The sequence below is a fragment of the Mustela nigripes genome, chromosome 15 (assembly GCF_022355385.1).
Source record: "Mustela nigripes isolate SB6536 chromosome 15, MUSNIG.SB6536, whole genome shotgun sequence".
In the NCBI taxonomy this organism is placed as follows: domain Eukaryota; kingdom Metazoa; phylum Chordata; class Mammalia; order Carnivora; family Mustelidae; genus Mustela; species Mustela nigripes.
Genome location: NC_081571.1, coordinates 30,607,301 through 30,627,578, shown reverse-complemented (window position 1 = coordinate 30,627,578; position 20,278 = coordinate 30,607,301). Strand labels below are relative to the sequence as shown.

General features: G+C 35.7%; 1 protein-coding gene across 1 annotated transcript in view; it reads left to right on the top strand.

Annotated features, from left to right (window-relative positions):
* DNAJC15 (DnaJ heat shock protein family (Hsp40) member C15) overlaps positions 1–20,278 on the top strand; it is a 73,346-nt gene that overhangs the window by 19,217 nt on the left and 33,851 nt on the right. Inside the window, exons 2-4 of the mRNA XM_059377506.1 lie at positions 8,706–8,757; positions 11,738–11,811; positions 19,893–19,969. Of these exons, the coding sequence (XP_059233489.1) occupies positions 8,706–8,757; positions 11,738–11,811; positions 19,893–19,969 (203 nt within the window). The remainder of the gene's footprint in view (positions 1–8,705; positions 8,758–11,737; positions 11,812–19,892; positions 19,970–20,278) is intronic.

The following is a 20,278-nucleotide window of genomic DNA, read 5'->3' as shown; positions in this document are numbered from 1 at the left end:
GGGCCTTCATACTTATTCCTGCCCAGTGATCTTTCCTTAGACACTGGCATGGCTTCTCCACTTTCTTCCGGTTTTTTTTTTTTACCCCTAAAAATCACCTTTTCAGTGAAGCTTTCCCTGCTTACTCTATCTAAATTTGTTGCTCTCGGTATACAAGTACACACCCACTTCTTTACCTGCTTAATATTCTCTACAGCACATAACACTTTCTATTGTATATTTTTCTGATTTATATTGTTTAATGTCTGTTTCTTGTGCTAAAGTGTAGCTTCAGAAGGATAAGGATTTTGTCTGATAAATCATCAGAATTTAGAATTGGGACTGGCATATAATATAGTAGGCACTCACTGAGTATTTTTTGAAATCAGTCAACCAGTCAAAGATGAGAGATATCCTCCAAATAGCTACTTGAAAAGTACCTAACTCTTTCAATTGGAAGTTTCTTTATTTTCTTTCTTAAAACAATTCAGTCTTTTCATGTTTTCCTACATGGACCTGTGAATTATCTTGATATTTGTAATGAAATTTAACTGACACACAGCTCTTTATTTCATTTTCTTGGTCATCTGTGAGATTGTTAGATATATTTACCTGGTCTAGGATGTTTAGAGACTTGATTATTTGTTTGTGTCTTAGTGAAATTTGATGACCACTGTCCATTTCTTTTCCCATTTCAAATATAATTCCATTCACTAGTAGACACACAATGCAGTATATAAATCATACAGATTCTAAAAGCCATTTGTATAGTGGGGAAGCTTCTTAAGGTCATTTTCATCTCATTATACAAAATTTTTAAAAGCTACTTTGTTACTTTGGGTACTTTGTTAGGTATTGGAAATCCAAAGAGATAAATAGTCCCTACTTCCAGAAAGCTCCCATTTTAGGAAGTGAAATAGACAGGTAAAACCATTATTAAATTGTGTACCATGTGTTATAATAGATCTGTTAAATACTGTGGGGGCACTAAAGAGGTTTGCTTGGGTAAGGAGATGGATGGGGAAGGCTTCCCTGGGAGATAACCTTGAAACCATTTGCTGAGGAGTATGTAGGAATTTTCCAGGAGGACTGAGCAAAGCGGATGGAGTAAGAGTAAAGACATGGGAGTAAAGAAGGAGTAGCAGAGATCTGCCACGTTTACACAGTGTGCTGGTCATTTTTCATAACCTTGTCTCATAAATTATTTTGAGCATATTATGACATAGGTATTCACATTTCCATTGTATAGATGAAGAAATGGGTTCAGACAAATCAGCTTAGGGTGATACAACCAGTAAATGTTGATTTGGATTTTGAGCCTGATTAACTTCAAAGCCCATACTTTCAGGGGTGAAAGGTATGGATAATCAGGGTGGAAGACCGAGGTAGTTCATGCTTGCCACATGGATGAAAAACATGAAGTCTTATAAAAGAATACAAATTTAGAATACTAAAGGCAAAGAGAAATGGGGAATGGTATGAGTTAAAGATGAAGAGGAGATGATATTGAGCAGATTCGAAGGCCAACAGACATCAGAAGCCATAATATTCTTCTGATACCTTTTAGTGTGGACATAAGACTTTTTTCTTCAGTCAGACTTAGCAGTGTAAGAAAAGGAATCTCTGTGGTACCTCACCAACTATTTTGAAACCATTCAATGATTTCATTGAGAGTTTATCATTCATTGGTTTCTGCAGTGCTATTATGCATATGCCTGGACATTTTAATATCTAAAGTATTCATGCTTCCTGTATGGTCAAAGGTAACACAGTGAAAACTGTTTTTTGACATTTTTCACAGATAAAATCTAAAGTTGTCCTGAATTTTTAAGAATTAAATATCATTGGGGCACCTGGGTGGCTCAGTGGATTAAAGCCTCTGCCTTCAGCTCAGGTGGCGATCCCCGGGGTCCTGGGATCGAGCCCTGCATCAGGCTCTCTGCTCACCAGGGAGACTGCCTCCTCCTCTCTCTCTCTCCGCCTGCCTCTCTGCCTACTTGTGATCTCTGTCTGTCAAATAAATAAATAAATAAAAATCTTAAAAAAAAAAATAAAAACAACAAAAACCCTTGTATGGCATCCACATTTACCATCTTCTCTTTCTGTGTGTATATGTCAACTATGCCAGTTTTAGCTAGGTGAGAGTAAAGGCATATACACGTCTTTCTTTTTTAAATACCACTGCCTGATTATTTTTATTTTCAGCACATATTATAGTTTTCCTAAGTCAAAGAAATAGCATTTCTCTAGTTTCTGTAAAATCACAGAAGTACCATGATGCTAATCCAATCACATGAGCAATTTTAGACATTTAACCTGGTTATTGCCTCGTTGTTAGAAAATGACTTTCCTTGTGGTACTAACACTATGCCTGACTCACCCTTGTGCTTTTAAATTGTCTTTGCAGTGTTGTTTTTGTCATTCTGTTACTGGCAATTTAGCTTTACAGAGTCATTATTTAAAAAACATTCAAAATAAAAATTGAAGAATACCACGAGCTTGACACTGGATCAGATACGATGTTGCATATGTAAAAGAAATAAATTAGATCCTGTTAGCCTGAGGATAGAATACTGAAGTTTAAGTAAATGTGAAATAACATAGTAATAAAGCTTATGTGAAATTTTTTCAACAGTTGTAAATTAGAGAAGATGTTGATGGAATTCTCTGATACTTACCCAGTTGTGCCAAATAACCATGGGCAATTTAAAAATTGCCCATTATTTTACTTTTAAAAATTATTTTACTTTTAAAAATTAAAGCCAAATAAAGGTATGGTTAAGAATTCTGTGTGAGCTACTTGCTGAGATTTCAGATTTGCTCTCCTGTACTTCCTGTTTTCTGTATTTGTAATTATCTTAGATAGTTTCTTTTCCCCATTGGGGTTGTTCACATATGTGGAGGGCTGGGGAATTTATTGCTCTTTTAGAGCTTTCTCAATTTGTGTCTGAAAAAAAAAAATATCAATGACTTTTTAGTGAATGGAAAATGGTTAGGTAGTAGATAAATATGTTTTTCTGGGAAATTGATCATATTCTTATTCTGGACCAGTTAAGGTTAAAGTTTTAACTTAATGGCTTATAGCTAATAGTTTTAGTATTTCCACTGAAAACTTTATGAAAAAGACCTTTGTTCGTTTATTTATTTATTTGTTTATTTATTTGACAGACAGAGATCACAAGTAGGCAGAGAGGTAGGCAGAGAGAGAGAGGAGGAAGCAGGCTCCCCGCGGAGCAGAGAGCCTGATGTGGGGCTCGATCCCATCAGGACCTGAGCCGAAGGCAGAGACTTTAACCCACTGAGCCACACAGGTGCCCCAGAGAAAGACCTTTGTTCTTATGTCAGAGTACAAAATCTGATTGTGTAAGTAAGATAACATGGTATTTTTCTGAAAATCTCAAGTTGAGTTCATCTTTCAAATAATATGTTTTTGTTATCAATTATCTATGCTTAAAAGTATAAATTATTTTAATATCATTAATTGCAAATACCGTTAAAGAGGTAAATTAGATATAACACCTTCCAATAAGGAATTTTAATCCCATTAAGGAGAATGAGTTTTGATGAGCTGTACAATAGTTTATCCATTCACTGTGGATAAATAAGACTTGATTCCACAGTTTTTGGTCATATATTGAATATTTTTATTTGCTCCAGTGATCTACCTAATCTGGGTTTGGTTTTGTTGTTGTTTTTAAAGGTTGCAAGGCCTTTCACGTTTATCTTTCTGTAACGTTAGTCTTTAGAAATAGAGGTTAACTCTGGCATCAACATTATTTTTCTTGTATTACTATTTTGTTATATTATTAATATTTTTCTTGTTAAATGAATGAAAAATGAAATTACATGGCAGGTTTCTGATGTGCTCTAGGAGCTCAAATATATCTGATATACTCTTTTTTACTTTAGTGAGCTTCTTTATTTATATATATTTTTTACAGAGAGTCTCATACTGGGACTTGTAAACTGAAAATCTTCAGAGAAACCCTTGGATCCCTTCAAACTATATAAAAATTTTGCTGTGTTTATGTATTTGTGATTTTCCGGGGTGATCCATAGATATCATTAGATTTTAAAGGACACTTGATATTGGGAAAAACTGAAGGAAATAACACATTTAACTATTAATTAGTGTAATTTTGTAATAAGGCTAAAATTAAAAGGTCTTTGGGAGATTCATAAAAACACTAGAGGCTTACCATGGTCAGTGTCCTACATAGGACTCATTTGATATAGGCCTTTGCCTTGTTCATAGTATAGTGACTGCTGTATGTAATGTGTGTATTAGTGAGAGTCTGGTGGTAATGGGTGGTTTTTTTGAAGATAGTTTAATGGAGGGATTATTAGCACAGGTGGGTATGCTTTAAGGTAACCAGAAATGAATGATGAATCCCCCAGAACCTGGCAAAGGTTAGAAACTTATCCACCCAGGGAAAGGGACAAGAGGATGAGAATTATGTTCCAGAACCCAATGAGAGTTGTGGGCTTGGAAGAGGAGCCCTTTTTTTTTTTTTAAGATTTATTTATTTATTTATTTGACAGAGATCACAAGCAGACAGAGAGGGAGGCAGACAGGGAGAGAGGAGGAAGCAGGCTCCCTGCTGAGCAGAGATCCTGATGCGGGGCTGGATCCCAGGACCTGGGATCATGACCTGAGCCGAAGGCAGAGGCTTTAACCCACTGAGCCACCCAGGCACCCCTGGAAGAGAAGCCCTTTAACAGGAGCTATGGCCAAAGAGGAGGCATAACAGGGAGTAAATTGTACCATTACTTCGATATCCTTCTACCTTTTGCTTTTCTGCTAATGCTTCCTGTTGGGAAGGACTGTGTCTTATGCACAGTATTCAGTCCCAGTTGGCCACATAAAAGTGGGCCTTGGGCTCAGAATTCTTCCCTACCAAGAGATAAGGACCTCATATAGCCTCTGCTGGATTTCCCACCTCTGTGGCATTATCTTTCCAGGTTTCGGGCTTATTGAGTGTTTCTTTGCTCCGCTTAAGCATAATCAATGGCTTCACATATGCCCTCAGATATTTCAGTGTTTCAGACTCTAGAGACAGTGTGGAGTAGGGAGGGAGAAGGTCCTTCCATCATACCACCAGAGAGGTGGGTGCTTATAGGCCCATTTCCTCTAGTCAGCTAACTACTGGGGGCACCCACTAGTCATAAGGGACTAATGCATAAAACTAGAACTGATCTTTATCTTTTTTAAGTAAAGCATTATCCAGTGCTTGACTTTACAGTGTTTTCCTTGGCAACTTTGATACCAAGATGCAGTAGGCAGAAGTGTCTGGAGTCCTGCCTGCTATTGGTAACCTATGCTTGGTGTTCATTTTGATACTTCCTCTCCTTGGCAAAAACCCACCCAGAAACTAGAGGGCAAGTGAGGACTTGGATAATGTGGTCTTTAGAAATAAGGGAAGACAGAAGTACAAAGAAAGTCTAAACAGAGTTTAGGTTTATGTATTAAAGTGAAAAATGAAAAAATAATTTTTTTAAAAAGTGAAAAATGACCAAATGCCTAGTGCTTTAATGTTTCTGATATAAATACCTTTAAATTAAAATCTCTTTGGAATTGTAGAGACAGCTATTTGTGTTTTGAGTAATTGAAGTCATAAAAATGACACAATATTAATCTATAAACATGAAATTAGAATAACTCAACTTTTCAAGACTTTGTATTTTTTAAATATGCATTTTTTGAAATGTGAAAATTGGGATTATTTAATCTAGAAAAGATCAATTCATTTTCGAGGGCCTACCTCAAATATTACTTCCATGAATCTTCCTCTAGACAAATTTCAGTGTTTCCATAACACCATTCATACTTCTGTCATACCACTTATATTCAGTAATAGCTAGTTATTTTTATTGATAATATTAAAAGCAGTTCCCACTTACTATTTACTATGTGCCAACCCACTATATTAAGTTCTTTATATACATTATTATATTTTATCCTTACAATAATCCTCAGAAGTATAGATACTGTTGCTTAGTGCTTAGGACCCCTCAGTAGGCAGCACAAGTTCCACAAAGGCTAGAGATCTTTATATGCTGGTATTAATATTTCAGCGCCATTTTGTTGTTGTTGTTAGTATCCCCTAGTTACTCTTTCAGTTGATTACTTTTTATATGTTTTAACCATTTAGCTTTTTTTCTATGAAGCTCCTGATGTTTTGCCCATTTTTCTATTGGATTGTCCCTCTACTTATTATTGATGTGGGGGAATTCTATATATGTCTTTGGATATGTGCTCATTGTAATTTGTTACAAATGACTTCTCCCATTCTGTGGCATATTTAGGCTGAAGTGTTGTCAAGAACAAGTCCTATCTGGGTAGGCAAAGATAAAATATTTCTAGTCAGGGGAAAGAATAAACAAGGTTTAAGGAAGGAAAATAATTCACAATGAAATAGTTGAGTAGTTTGTTTTGACTGAAGTTCATTGAAGTGAACCAGTGGAAGATAAGACTGAAAATTTCAAACTATATAGCATCAGAGAAGCTCTAGAAAATGGCAAAAATACACCTCAAGAGAATATCTTCTTTTAAATCAGTACTCACTTCCCTTCTGTTCAGGACAACCTGTTTAGACAACCTTAAAGGAACTTCGGGAACTATTTTGCCTCTCTCTATAGCTGGCACTAGGCTTCCATTCCTCTGCCAGGGGAAAAAAATATCTTTTCCTAAAGTGTGCCAGTATACTGCCTTGTGAAAGTTGTATCTTAGAACTAGAACTAAGAACTATAGATAAACTTCATATTGTCTATGAAGAGCTCTAGATTTCTAAGAGAGAGCTACTGGATATTAAAGCACCTCATACAGCTGCTCTTCGTTTCCTGGTGTTTCTCATGATAAAATCTTCCCCAGAAGATTTGGAGCTTTGATTTCCTGAGACTTCTATTCCCTCATGGAACTTGTAGACTTGTAGATGTTTGCAGGAATTTTTGGTTTTATCATCCCTCTGGTCTCAGCCTCCATCTTACTACTTATGCACCAATGTGAAATGAATCCATTCTGATCCCTACTGAGACTATTCTGGATTTGTTTTTGATGGTCTTTCCTGGATCTTGTGGATTTACCTCTCTCACCATTAATCAGGCAGAAATATTTCTGTGGTGTCTGTACTTAATTCTGTATCATCAAAATTTGATTTGGTTGCAAGTGCCTGGAAATAATAGTGGCTTATGAAGCTAGAATTCTATTATTATCTCACATAAATAAAGGCAGTCCAGGGGTGCTGTGGCAGCTCCGTGATACAGCCTTATTATCTCACATAAATAAAGGCAGTCCAGGGGTGCTGTGGCAGCTCCGTGATACAGCCTTCTTTCATCCATTGTTTTTCCTTCTTTATCCAAGATCTGCTCCAGGAAGAATGTATACATTTCCAGCAAGCAGGAATGGAAAAGTTTTCGAGGGACATTTCCCCTGTCCCCGAAGGGCTTCTCAGAAGTTGCACATACCACCACCCTTCTTATTATCTTAAAAGCCAACACTTAAGAGAGGCTTAGAAATAAGTCCAGCTAAAAATAGGAACTCCTGATCCTAGAGAACAAAGGGAGAATGGATGTTGGGGGGAAACATTGATCTCTGCTACATAAACCTTTTCTGTTGTGACTGAAATATTTTTCTGAGATGGTAAAGGAGAAAAGCCTAGAATAATATGAAGTATATAACCAATTTAAAGTAGATTTTTATCAGAATGAGCTCATAATTTTATATTCTGAATTCTTGACTGATTGAAACATTTTTACATTGGTCTAGAAAGGTAGAAATTAACTTTTAAGTTATTCATTATTTTTTAAAAGATTTTTAAAATTATTTATTTATTTGACAGACAGAGATCACAAGTAGGCAGAGAGAGGAGGAAGCAGGCTTCCTGCTGAGCAGAGAGCCCGATGTGGGGCTCGATCCCAGGACCCTGGGATCATGACCTGCGCCAAAGGCAGAGGCTTTTAACCCACTGAGCCACCCAGGCACCCCAAAGTTATTCATAATTTTTACTAACTGTTGTCAGGTTGACTTATTTACTAAACATAGATCTAATGTTTTGTCAAAATTTTAAATATAGCAAATGCCATTGAGCATTGTAAATATTAAGGAAATATGTGCTTTTTATCTTTGTAGAAGATAAATATATTTAACCGACTATTAAGAATAATTTACAGGAGTGTCTGGGTGGCTCAGTCAACTGAGCATCCAACTCTTGGTTTTGGCTCAGGTAAGGATCTTGGGGTTATGGGATCGGGTCCCATGTTGGGCTCTGTGCTCAGTATGGTGTCTGCTTGTCCTTCTCCCTCTGTTTCCCCACCCCCCAAAATAAATGAATACATAAATATGTAAATAAATAAAATCTTAAAAACAAGTAATCTAGAAAGGTAGAAATTAACTTTTAAGTTATTCATTATTTTTTAAAAGATTTTTATTTTACCAATAGGTGACATACAAACTCTTGGGTAGAATGAATTCAAATATATGGAAATTAAATGATATCTAGAATGATTTTAGTTTACTGAAAATTAGCTGATATAGAATGCAATAGGTAGAATCCCATAGACACTGCAGATGAAAAAAATTCTCTTCTTCACAGCAGAGGTTGAGGAAAATGTATTTAACATAGTTATTTTCATTATTTAAAATAATTATTTTCACTATTTAAAATGGCTTACTTTAAAAAAGCTAGTGTGTAAGACCGTAAGTGATATAATCATTTTTTCCTTCATAGGCAAGAAGTTTGATCGCTGTAGGACTGGGTGTTGCGGCTCTTGCATTTGCAGGTAAGATAAATAAAGAAAACTTATCAATAAATGTTGCAGGAGAAATATTTTCAAATAGTTTCTCTAGTGATTCATGAGGAGACCCTCTGTATTCTGAGGTTTGGGTTTTAAGACCTACATTCTCATTTTTCCTCCATGTATAGTCACTGAACATTTGTCAATGTAGCAAAAACTAGGTAAATCATGTAGTAAAGAAAATTAACAGAGTAGAAGTTAGGAAAACTAGCCCTAATAGTAGTTGACCTTCCTGGCATTTTTTTTTTTTTTTAGTTTGAGCTATAGTATACTTTAAAGAAATTCTTTAATAATAAGTAGTGTAAGTGATATAGGGTTCCTTTAATCTCCCATGTTGAATTTTTTTTTTCCTTATAGGATTAGATTACACATTTCCTGAGCTGTTGCATGTTCTGATGAGCATAGTTCCCTGTAATGTATTAGTAACTTCATTTTTAACACATTGCTGTAATTTCTTTGATAAACTCAGGAGAATTTCTTTTACTGCCCAGATCACCAAAGAATAGGTATAAATATTTAAAGCAAAAATTGCTTTATCTTCCAGGCATTAACTTATAGTTTTAAATTGCATAGCTATTTCCTAATCATATGTTATCTGAGAACATCTCCTTGTTGATAAAGATTTACATTTTTTGTTTTAGCATTTGTATCTCAAGTTCCATGGATTTGATTTTGCTTCTTGGATCTTCTTCTTAAGTGAAGCTATATACCATTGTGGCATATATCCAGTAAAAAAATGATACATAAAAAATTGTTGTTTCATTTTATATGGTACTTAATTTCACACAACTCTCTTTTAAAGCACCTTAACAATAAACGCTTTAAAATCAAGAAGATCAGTGGTTCAGATTCTCTTGGTCTTTATGATATCAGGGTCTTGTGTCTTGGCATTATAACTATACTGATGTTTCATGAGGAGACTCTAATGTCCAGAAAGGAATTCTGACAAACTTGCCCATAAACATGAAACAATTGTAGTGCTAACTGTTACAGTATTAACTATTATTGACATAGTTATTTTAAAATTCAAATGTAAGATTTTTATTTGAAATTAAAGAAAGATGCTGTACTTTTGCCAGGTTCTTCTTTCTAAAATGAGAAAAACTGGCATGTGTATTGTATATATACCAACCACACTGTTGCCAAGTTCTTATTACTAACTTGAATATTAAGTAGCAGGCAGATCTCTTCCAGAGCCAAATATAACTGAATAATAGAATTTAGGAGAAAGTACACTTAAACTTGTTGGAACTAGATCTTCTGGTTTATGATTCAAGTAAACCTCCAGATGTCACTTGTTGAAGGCCTTACTTGCTGTTTTCATTGAGACTGCCTGAGTGTATGTGCTTTTAAAGGAATTCCGAAGTTATTTAAAAGGTATGCTTTGTACTATTATAGAATCAGATGGAAGTTCAAGATGGGATCAGGAGGGAGACAAACCATAACAGAGTCTTAATCTCACAAAACAAACTTAGGGTTGCTGGGGGGAGAGGGGTTGGGAGAGGGTGGTGGGGGGGTTATGGACATTGGGGAGGGTATGTGCTATGGTGAGTGTTTTGAAGTGTGTAAACCTGGCAATTCACAGACCTGTACCCCTGGGGATAAAAATACATTATATGTTTATAAAAAAAATTAAAAAATTAAAAAAAAAATCTCTAGGATAAGAGATTTAAAGGAGTTAGGCTTTCACTTATTTTAGTTATTTAATTTCACTTGTTTAATTTATTTAATGTTATCCTTGATCTCAAGAATTTTTTTTATCTTCTGCTTGGGTTGACTACTTCCCATTTTCCATTTCTAGCATCCTATTTTTCATTTTTAAATGTTGTTTGCACAGGAATAGCAGTATGGCTAGACGGTAACTTTTTCTAAAAGATGTATATAATTATACTCTCCCAGTGGAAATCTTGATTTGCAAAGAAGGTTATGGCTGGATAAAGTCCAGAGTGTCATAATGCGTTTTCTAGCAAGACTTTTGGGAAGAAAGACAATACTGTTAGTAAATCTATATGCTGATTAGGGTACAAAAGGTAAATTGGCCGGGTAATATTTTATTTTTGTATTAGACCCTTGAAACAGTTTGGAGCCTGTTTTGCTATTGAAGACCCAGAGGAGTTTTAATTAATAGGATACTAAGAAAAGAAAGGGTTAGGGTGAATATTTTTTACATAACTGCTTTTTTACTTTAGAGGTAACACCATTAAAATTATTCCTGTGTTGTACAAATCATAAGTAATTTTTTATTTCTGTATATTTCAAAGTGATTATCACTGAGAAAACCAGTACAAATAACCAGATGTGTGAATATACATACGTGAAAGGACTTTATCTATAGTTTGTGGCAGAAAGAGTACTAGGATATTATTTTTTTGTTACCTAGTATATTGCATATGTGTAAGATACATAAACATTGACATTTTCTAATCTTATAATCATGAATTAGAACTTGATAAATTTAGGAACTATTTTAATTATGTTAAAATGAAGTGCTTCCTCTATTTAATAAATTAGAATTTGAAAATAATAGGACTTTCCAACCAGAGAAAGTAAATTATCGTATGGTTTCACTTACTTGTGGAGCATAAGGAATAACATGGAGGACATTAGGAGAAGGAAAGGAAAAGTGAATTGGGGTAAATTGGAGGGGGAGATGAACCATGAGAGACTGTGGACTCTGAGAAACAAACTGAGGTTTTGGAGGGAGGAGGGTAGGGTGGTAGGTATTAAGGAGGGCATGAATTACATAGAGCACTGGGTATAGTGGATAAACAATGAATCTTGGAACATTGAAAAAATAAAATAAAATTTAATAAAAGAAAAATTAGGACTTTCTGGTAGATTTTGAAATGATTGTTTGAAATAACATATAAGGAAGAAGCTATCAGTAAATATTGTGGTTAGTACCTTGTGGGTATTGTGTTTGATTACAGAAAATATATTTGCTTTTATTCCTGTTATTATTTAGGTCGCTATGTATTTCAGATCTGGAAGCCTCTAGAACAAGTAATCACAGAAACAGCAAAGAAGATTTCCACTCCTGTGAGTTTAAGATGGCTTTAGTTAGAAGGCTCATTTTGACTTTTGTTTATATGCCATATTTGATAGTAATTCAGAAAATGTCTTGGATTTCCCAACATTTGTAGTTTTCTTCATTTTATCCTTGGACAGTTTGTTTAATTTATTGATTTTTTTAGTTTCTTGGTCACATTATTTTTATTTCTAACCTCATTCCTGTTTTGACATTTAATTACTATATTCCTTTTAGTAATATCACACCAACTTTGAGGTAATTTATTGTTTTTGTTTAATTAATACTAATTTATTCTTGCAGTGATTTTCTGTACTAATCCCTGTGGTAGAAGCTGGGTATAGTTAATGAACAAAACAGATATGGTCCCTCCCCTGATGGAGCTTATTACCCAGGAGTTTATTTCATCCTAAAATTTCAAATGGGTCCCCTTGTACCACCACCTGGTCATCTAAAACACAAAATTAGAAGATTCCAGTTCTGAAATCTGTATGATTTCTACATTCATCTACAGGCATTATTGTTACTCTCTGAGCTGAATATAAGTGAAGAATGAGTGATAGTAGGTGCCTGAAAAGCTACAGTGTAGTGAACTGGTTTGTAACCACTGGACATAATGCAAAGAAAACTCACTGAAGCGTTACAGCGTAAACATTGACTTCTGGGCAATAGAAGTGGATCAACTTGGGATAGATCAACTTGGCTTGCAGCAATCTGAGAATGAATGGCTTGTTTTAGCAAAGTCATTACAGGCTTGTGAGGCTTAGTTAGTCATGAACAATGACCACACTTTGAAAGGATGACATACTGACAAGTAATTAAACTCAGGTTCAGAAGAAGTGCAAGTGATTTTGCAGACCTAGAAATGCATGTCTGTGATTAGAGGGAACATGTTTTTTGGGGGGGGTTCCTTCTGTTTTCCTATTTATATTTTATTTGGCTGCAGTATTAATAGGCATTTAGCATTCATTCAGTAAATATTCATTGAACTCCTACTACATGCCAGACGTTATTGTGGGGAGTGGGCTATGGTCAGGGACCATACAAAGACATTGCCCTTAGGAGCATACATTTTAGTGGACACAGGCAATTTACAAGTAAATAAGTAAAATGCATGATATGTAGAAGTGTTGACTGCTTTTAAGAAAGCAGGGTAAGAGGTTAAAGAATAACAGCAGTGAGGAGTCTATGTTAGATGGATCAGGGAAGACCTTTATGAGAAGATGAGGGACTTGGCCAGATGAGGGACTTGAATCTTTCCAAGCAATGAGAACCCTGCAGAGGTCCTGAGGTGGAAATGAGCTTTGCCGTAAGAATAACTCCAAAGGAGTATGCAAAGATAATAGTGGTAGAATAGGGCCTAGATCATTTAAAGTCCCATAGATTATAGATAAAAACTGAAAATTTTACTTACAATGTAATGGAAGGAAAGCTTTTGGAAGGTTTTAACCATGGAGGCAATGTGATTTGCATTTTAGATTATCACTGCCTGCGGTGGAGTGTAGGCAAGAATGAGCCAGAGTAAAAGCTATCAGTCCAGTTAAGAGGGTATTGAGATAGTGCAGGTAATAGATAATGGTGGCTTGAAATCCAGGAATGGAAATAGTAGCATAGTTCTTTAATGGATTGTTATTTATTTTTTTTCCATATGTTTATAAATAACGAATGGAGAAAATTTCAGAAATTATTTCTCTTCTGTTAAGGTGATCTTCAATAGATATATTTATATAGTAAATAAAAGATTTACAAGTTTTGTAGAACTACATCATTTAACATATAGGAAGAGAGAGCAAGAAAATGAGGAAATTTTCCCTGCTCTGTGAAGGCCCATGGATAAGGTGGAATAATTTAAGAAATTGTCATGGGTATATTGAACTTGGTACCTGCATTTCTTAAGGAGAGAGAAATGATGTATTCTTCTTATCCTTCACCTTTGTGGGCCTGAGGTAAGGAACACTTATATAAATCTGCCCCCCCTCCCTGCCCAACAAAGTACTGTTCCTACAATTTGCAGTGAAAATATTTCGTAGAATATCTTTATCATCATCACTGCCATCATAATTATACCTCTGTGAAGATAAGAGTGTCTTAAACAGTTCTTTAAATATTAATAATTCTAGGGAAACTGAGAAATATATACATACTTTCTCTTGGTAGTAATGATTTCAAATTGTCAAACTTCACAAAACACGGCGTTTACAGTGTTTTGATGTTGTAAGTATGATTCATTATGAAACCAAATAGAGTTGCTAAAAAATGCAAATTCTAATCATGGGCCACTAAATCTCTGTGTCTCAAAAGAAAGCCTTCAAGGTTCAAGTTTCTGTGAAGTTTGCTTTCTCTGTGCTTTAACATCATCTTGTTCTTAAATTTCATCTTTGTTTTTTCATACCTTTTTCCCTCCATTTTTCTGGAATACTGCCTGGAATAATTTTTTTCATATGGGATGCATGGATGGTAAATGTCTTAAGTTCTCTGCTAACAACTTGTTTCTTTTGCTCTCACCATTAATCATCAGCTTTGGAATCTGATGGAGCCAGTATGAGAGGTATAGAAATCTCTGCTCAGGGGGCTCCTGGCTGGCTCAGTCAGTGGAGCTTGCAGCAACTCTCAATCTTGGGTCTTGAGTTTGAGCCCCACATTGGGGGTAGAGATTACTTAAAAAAAAAAAAAGAAAACAAACAAAAAAAAAACTCTGCTAAGATTGAATGAACCTCAGTGGCCATGTACATGCTTTCTTAGCCACATTTTCTGGTACACTCAAGGCTCTCAGCCAGAATGTCTGATGTTCTTATTCTTACTCCTTTGAAAGCTGCGTGTTTTAGTTTTCTTTTGTTGTGTTTTATGCTTTTAGGGGTTTTTTGGTGATTTTTGGTTGTTTTTTTTAACTCTGGAAGTTTTGGGGGGTTCTCTTTATTATTGATGTTCTGAAATTTCACAGGTCTTCTTAGTCAGATTAAGTGAAAATTGCCTGTCTTTTATTTTAGAAGATTCTCTTAGACTGTTTTTAAATTTTTCCTTCCATTGTCTCTCTTCTCTGTTCCTGGAGCTCTTATTAGAGACACATTGAACCTCTAAGTATGTCCTTTATGTCTCTGAACATTTTCTATTTTCCATCTTTTTTTTTTTTTAAAGATTTTATTTATTTATTTGACAGAGAGAGATCACAAGTAGGCAGAGAGGCAGGCAGAGAGAGAGAGGAGGAAACAGGCTCCCTGCTGAGCAGAGAGCCCGAAGCGGGACTCGATCCCAGGACCCTGAGATCATGACCTGAGCCGAAGGCAGCGGCTTAACCCACTGAGCCACCCAGGCGCCCTATTTTCCATCTTCTTATCTTTTTCTTTTGCATTCCACAGTATTTCCACAGCTTATTTTCCAGATCATCATAATGGTTTTTAGCAGTGACCAATCTCTTATTTAGTCCATCTGCTAAATTTTTTATATCAGTACTATTTTAATATCTGAAAATTTTCTTGTTTCTTTTTCATAGCAACTTACACTTTTATGGATATAAGATACTAATTCAAATTTTGACAAATCCTATTCTTGTTGCTGGATTTATCTCTTTCCTCCAAAAGCCAGTTGTTATTTGTTCATCTTTGTTCTGCTTTTCCCCCATGATCCTGGATTTGTTCAAATGTCTGGTAATCCTTGGTTTTCGGTTTATGTTTGTGAGAACTAAGTTGATTAATATAAGTGGGCTTCCCCAGCAGTTTGGTAGACTCACTTCAATAATTTTATTGAATGAGAAGGTTGATAGTGGGCCATGAATAGGTAGATGGGATATATCAATAGCGTGTCTTCCCAAGCAGGGAGCCAAGAGGCAGGCTTGGGACCTCCAGAGAGAGGTTGAGGAGACATTGAGTACTATGTATATCTTATTCATTGGCGTAACTGTGTCCCTCTCTGGCCTTGTGGGTTCTGATATGTGATCTGCTAGTACTCTACTTTGCTTCTCTTGGGACCTACCCCCCACAATGAGATACATCCCAGGACATGCAGTTGTCTTTCTTATCCTATGGGCAAAATGACAGGTGGTAGGCCCGTTAAGCTCTGTGTTACTGAGGTTAGAAATTGTCATTTCTGCTGTTGTAGTTTAATTAATTATCCTGATGTTATTGTATGGTTGATTCTAAAGGTATAGTTTTCTTTTTAATTTCCTGAAAAGGGTTTTTTTCTTTCCTCTGGTGTTTAAGGCTGTAGTGATTTTTCCATATGTGCAAGTCTTACCTGTTTACAGCCTTTCAGTATTTATCTTTAAAGTTTTTTGGTTTGCTACTTGTATCATCTCTTGTTTTCTAGGGCTATAATGGACTTCCTTTTAAAAACATCTCTCTTAAAAACAAAACAAAACAAAACAAAATCCCTCTCTTCTCATTTCAGAGGTACTTTAGAAAGCAAGAGAGTTTTTGTATGCAATCTTCTGTTTTGAACCAGTACTTTTTTGCTTGATTTTTAATATGTTAGTATGTTATTAACTCAGCTAATGTTTAACTACCCTGATATTTTTTCCCAAGGGGAAAAAAAACTAGGTCATTCATCTTCTTTTAAGGCTCTTTACTATTTGTGAAAATGTCCTTTTATTTGAATGTAATTTTTTAAAAATTTGACTTCCTTTGTCTTAAGGTTAAGTGAAATTCATGGAAACAGCACAATTAAAATCATCCCTTTGTGGCTCTCTAAGTGAAATAGATTATTGTAAATAATAGGAATTTATAGTTTATGGTAAATGTGTTTCTTCTCTTAGGATTATGGAATGATATAGTTCTTTGTTGTCTGGAGAGTTTTTGTATATCTAGCTCTTGGCTGAGTAAATTTTCTAATGAAGATTTTGTTTAACTTGATTCATTTCATATTTCTTTTGATAATATATAGCACTATAGTATTTAATGATAATTTTAGGTGGAAAATGATTTTGAGGTATGTTTATATATATCCTCAGTGAATAGAATAACACAAAATAATAATTTGTAAGGTTCAGGGTGTATTTCAAATAGACAGCAGCATAAAAGTAGTGGAATCATACTGCTTTTGTTCTTAGAAATTCTATTAGAAAGGTATAACAACAACAACAAAAAAGTTCTAATCATCCACTCTATTTGATGGAGTTGTTCTATAGTTGTTCCTTATAGATATGCACATGCTCACTTATTCTTCAGCAGGTCTGTGTTTTAGGGTATGAGCCTTATCCAAATGCTGGATTTTAAGTTCTGGGTCTCCTTTTCCACCTGGGCAAAACTGAAAGTAAACAACTGCACAGATATGATTCCTGCCATTAGGGTTAATGAGCATTGTGACTAGTGGGAGTGACACTTCCTGAAACATCAATTTATCATGTTTATTATGTTGAAATTTTGAAGCTCCCTAAGCTAAATAAATACTTACAGAAATGTTGGGGAGGAAGATAAACATCTAGGAAAAACTTTAGTCTGCTGAGAGAAAACTTAAAATCATCTGTTATTTCTCTGTTAAATCTCCTAGTCCTTTATATATTCCCCTCTGTGTGTGTGGAAGTGTATGTGTGTGCATGTGTATAATTTGTCCAGGTTACTATGTGTACTTAAATAATTTGATTCTCTTCCTCCTGTCACAGTTTGGAGAAGGGTATTGTTTTTAGTTTTCTTTCTAGATTACAAATTACTTGAAACTTGAAATAGTATGTCATATTCCTCCCAGCACTGGTACATTGATAGATTAGCATCTCTGCGATGAAGAACTAAACTTGACCTGTCTCATTTGAAATGTTCCTGGCTTTACTAGGTGCTGAAGTGCTTGTTACGTGAATTAATTGCCAGCGAATTCTTACCAAGTAGAAATTTTTCACAAGCTGTTCGAAGACAACAGCTTATATAAATGACCAGATCTGGCTCATTTTTTAAGTTCTACTAATTTCCTTGGTCTTTTATTTAGTTCTCCTTTTTAAAAAATTATATAGGTAGCCTGTGTTCATTTTTGAAAATTTAGAAAGTAAAAATAAACATAAGAAAAAAAATTATTCATGATGTCACCAACCAAAAATAACATTTTAGTGTATATACTTTCTGATGTTGTTTTATGTAAACATACACTTACTTATTTTTCCTTAGAAAAATAGAGGTTATTGTTTTAAAAACATGTATGCAGTACAATCACTGATGCATTTTTTTCCTTCTAAAAGTTGAGTTCATGCATCCTGTTTCTTTGTTAAGAACTCTTAAAGCATTGTCTGTACTACTGTCTCCCATTCCTTCCCCCTGTTCTCTCTTAAATCCACCCTAATCAGACTCTCACTCCCACTCCCTGCAGCTCTTGTCAAAGAGTTTGACCTCTTTGATAAATCCAACAGCCAGATGTCAGCTCAGTTCTGATGTAACCTATCAGAAGTGTTTGAAACTGTTTTTCCCTCCCTTACTTTTGGTGTCTGCACTGCTAGGCCTCCTCAGTCTGCTTACTGACTTAGCTCCATTTCTCTGCCTCTCAAACTTGCATTCTCTAGGGCTCAGTCTTTGGACTTTTTTCTCTTCTCTCACTCCATAGGTGATCTCATCCAGTGTCATGCCTTAGCAGCCATTCCACAGGGGGCCCACACTCAGGAAGCTTCAGATAGTTCTGCAGAAGATCTCATAAGAAGCCCTGGATTTAAATGTCAAAACGGCAACCCTCTTGGGTCCCCTCCCTCTCTGGGAGCTTTGTACTACCGCTCAATAAAGTTCCCCTTGCTGCCCACTGCTCTTCGTCTGGTCTACCTCTTCATTCTTTGAAGCAGCGTGACCAAGAACTGCGGGCACTAAAGGAATGGAAATCCTGCAACAGTAGTTCATTAGGAAGTGCTCTTATGATCCACAACTCCAGAAGGGAAGAGAGGGGAGAAAGGCAGAGGGACAATTTAGGCTGCAGTACAGTCATAACAAAGGCCTCAGTCAACCTAATACCAAGCTCTGAAGCTCCTCTGGCTCATTGTGGTTGTCCCAGATTGGGGCAAGGAGCCATGAGACTAAACGAGATCACCTGGTCAGTGAACTATAGATATGAAGTCGAAGGACTGAGCTCTAGAGAACTACAATGTTTATACCCCCATATCAACGAGTCATTACATAGAGACTGCTCTGGAAAAGGGACCTGGACTTGACTTTCTTCAACCAAGGCAATTCCTAAAAAGTCTGACAGCTGACAGCTGTCTGCCTGTGATAGCCCCAGCACCCAAAGTGTTAAGTCCTTCACTTCTAAAGGGGAAGCTGCACAGTGTATAGTGTGTTTAGTACATCATCGTCAATCCTTCTCTTTCTTGTATCCTTTATTTATAATCTACCAAGAAAACGTTGGGGTTGCTTTCAGTATACATCTAGAATCAGATCACTTTTAAACTAGCTCTGCTCTTACCATGTTCGCGCAAACCACTATCATCTTTTGACTAGATTATTGTTGTGTCCTCTTGGCTGGTCTCCTGCTTGCCTCTTGCACCTTTCTTTCTATTTCCCACATAACGTTTAGAGTAATCCTTTCAAAATATAGCCAGATGACATTACTCAGTGCTCTGAGAATAAACTCCTAAATTATTTCTGTTGCTTACAGCCTTGCTCCACCATTCTGGCCCAGTTGCCTCTCTGATTCTGCTGTCTTTCTTGCTCATGCCTTTCCAGCTACCTTTCAGTGACCTTGCAGTCCTTTGCTGGTCTCCCTTGGCCTGTCTGTCTACTCTCCTGATGTCCACCCCACTTGGTCAGTTCCTTTTTTTCCTTCTTTATCAGCCAGTCCAGGAGGTGAAAAAGATGTGTGTCCTATCAACAGTAGTGACTTAGCAAGGTTATCCAAAGAGAAAATTGCTGCAGAGCTTAGGAAAAGTTCAAGGCTTTTGCTTCTACTGATTTATTTTAATTCTGTTATATCTTAGTGTAGAAAAATTAATGTATTTTAAAGTGAAAAAATTGTTAATTTTTTTAAGTTCATTTTGGTCATAGTTTCTTGTAAAGGCTCATTGTTGAGTTCTCCTCCCTCCACAGATTCAAGTTGACTTCTGGTAAAATGCATTACTCTTACTGCAGCTATGATGGGATGAGGTCATGCCACCTCATACATGGAACTAATTATTTCACGCTCTTTCTTTCCTGTACAGAGCCTTTCATCCTACTATAAAGGAGGATTTGAACAGAAAATGAGTAGGCGAGAAGCTAGTCTTATTTTGGGTATAAGGTAGGTGTGCTGCGTAAGTATTATTTTGTTCTGTGGCCAAGCTTGTTTTGAAAAAAATGAGAAAACATTACAGTAAAGTTATCCTTATATTTTAAGTTATGAATAAGAGGCAGAGGAGAAAATACAAAAATTTTACATTTTAAAACCTCAAATCTAAAAATACATCCGCTAAAAATATCAGGCATGATGTAATATGTCTTTATTTATTTATTTATTTTTAAAGTATTTTTTATTTTTTATTTTATTTGACAGAGAGATTACAAGTTAGCAGAGAGGCAGGTGTGGAAGGGGTGGTGGAAAACAGGCTCC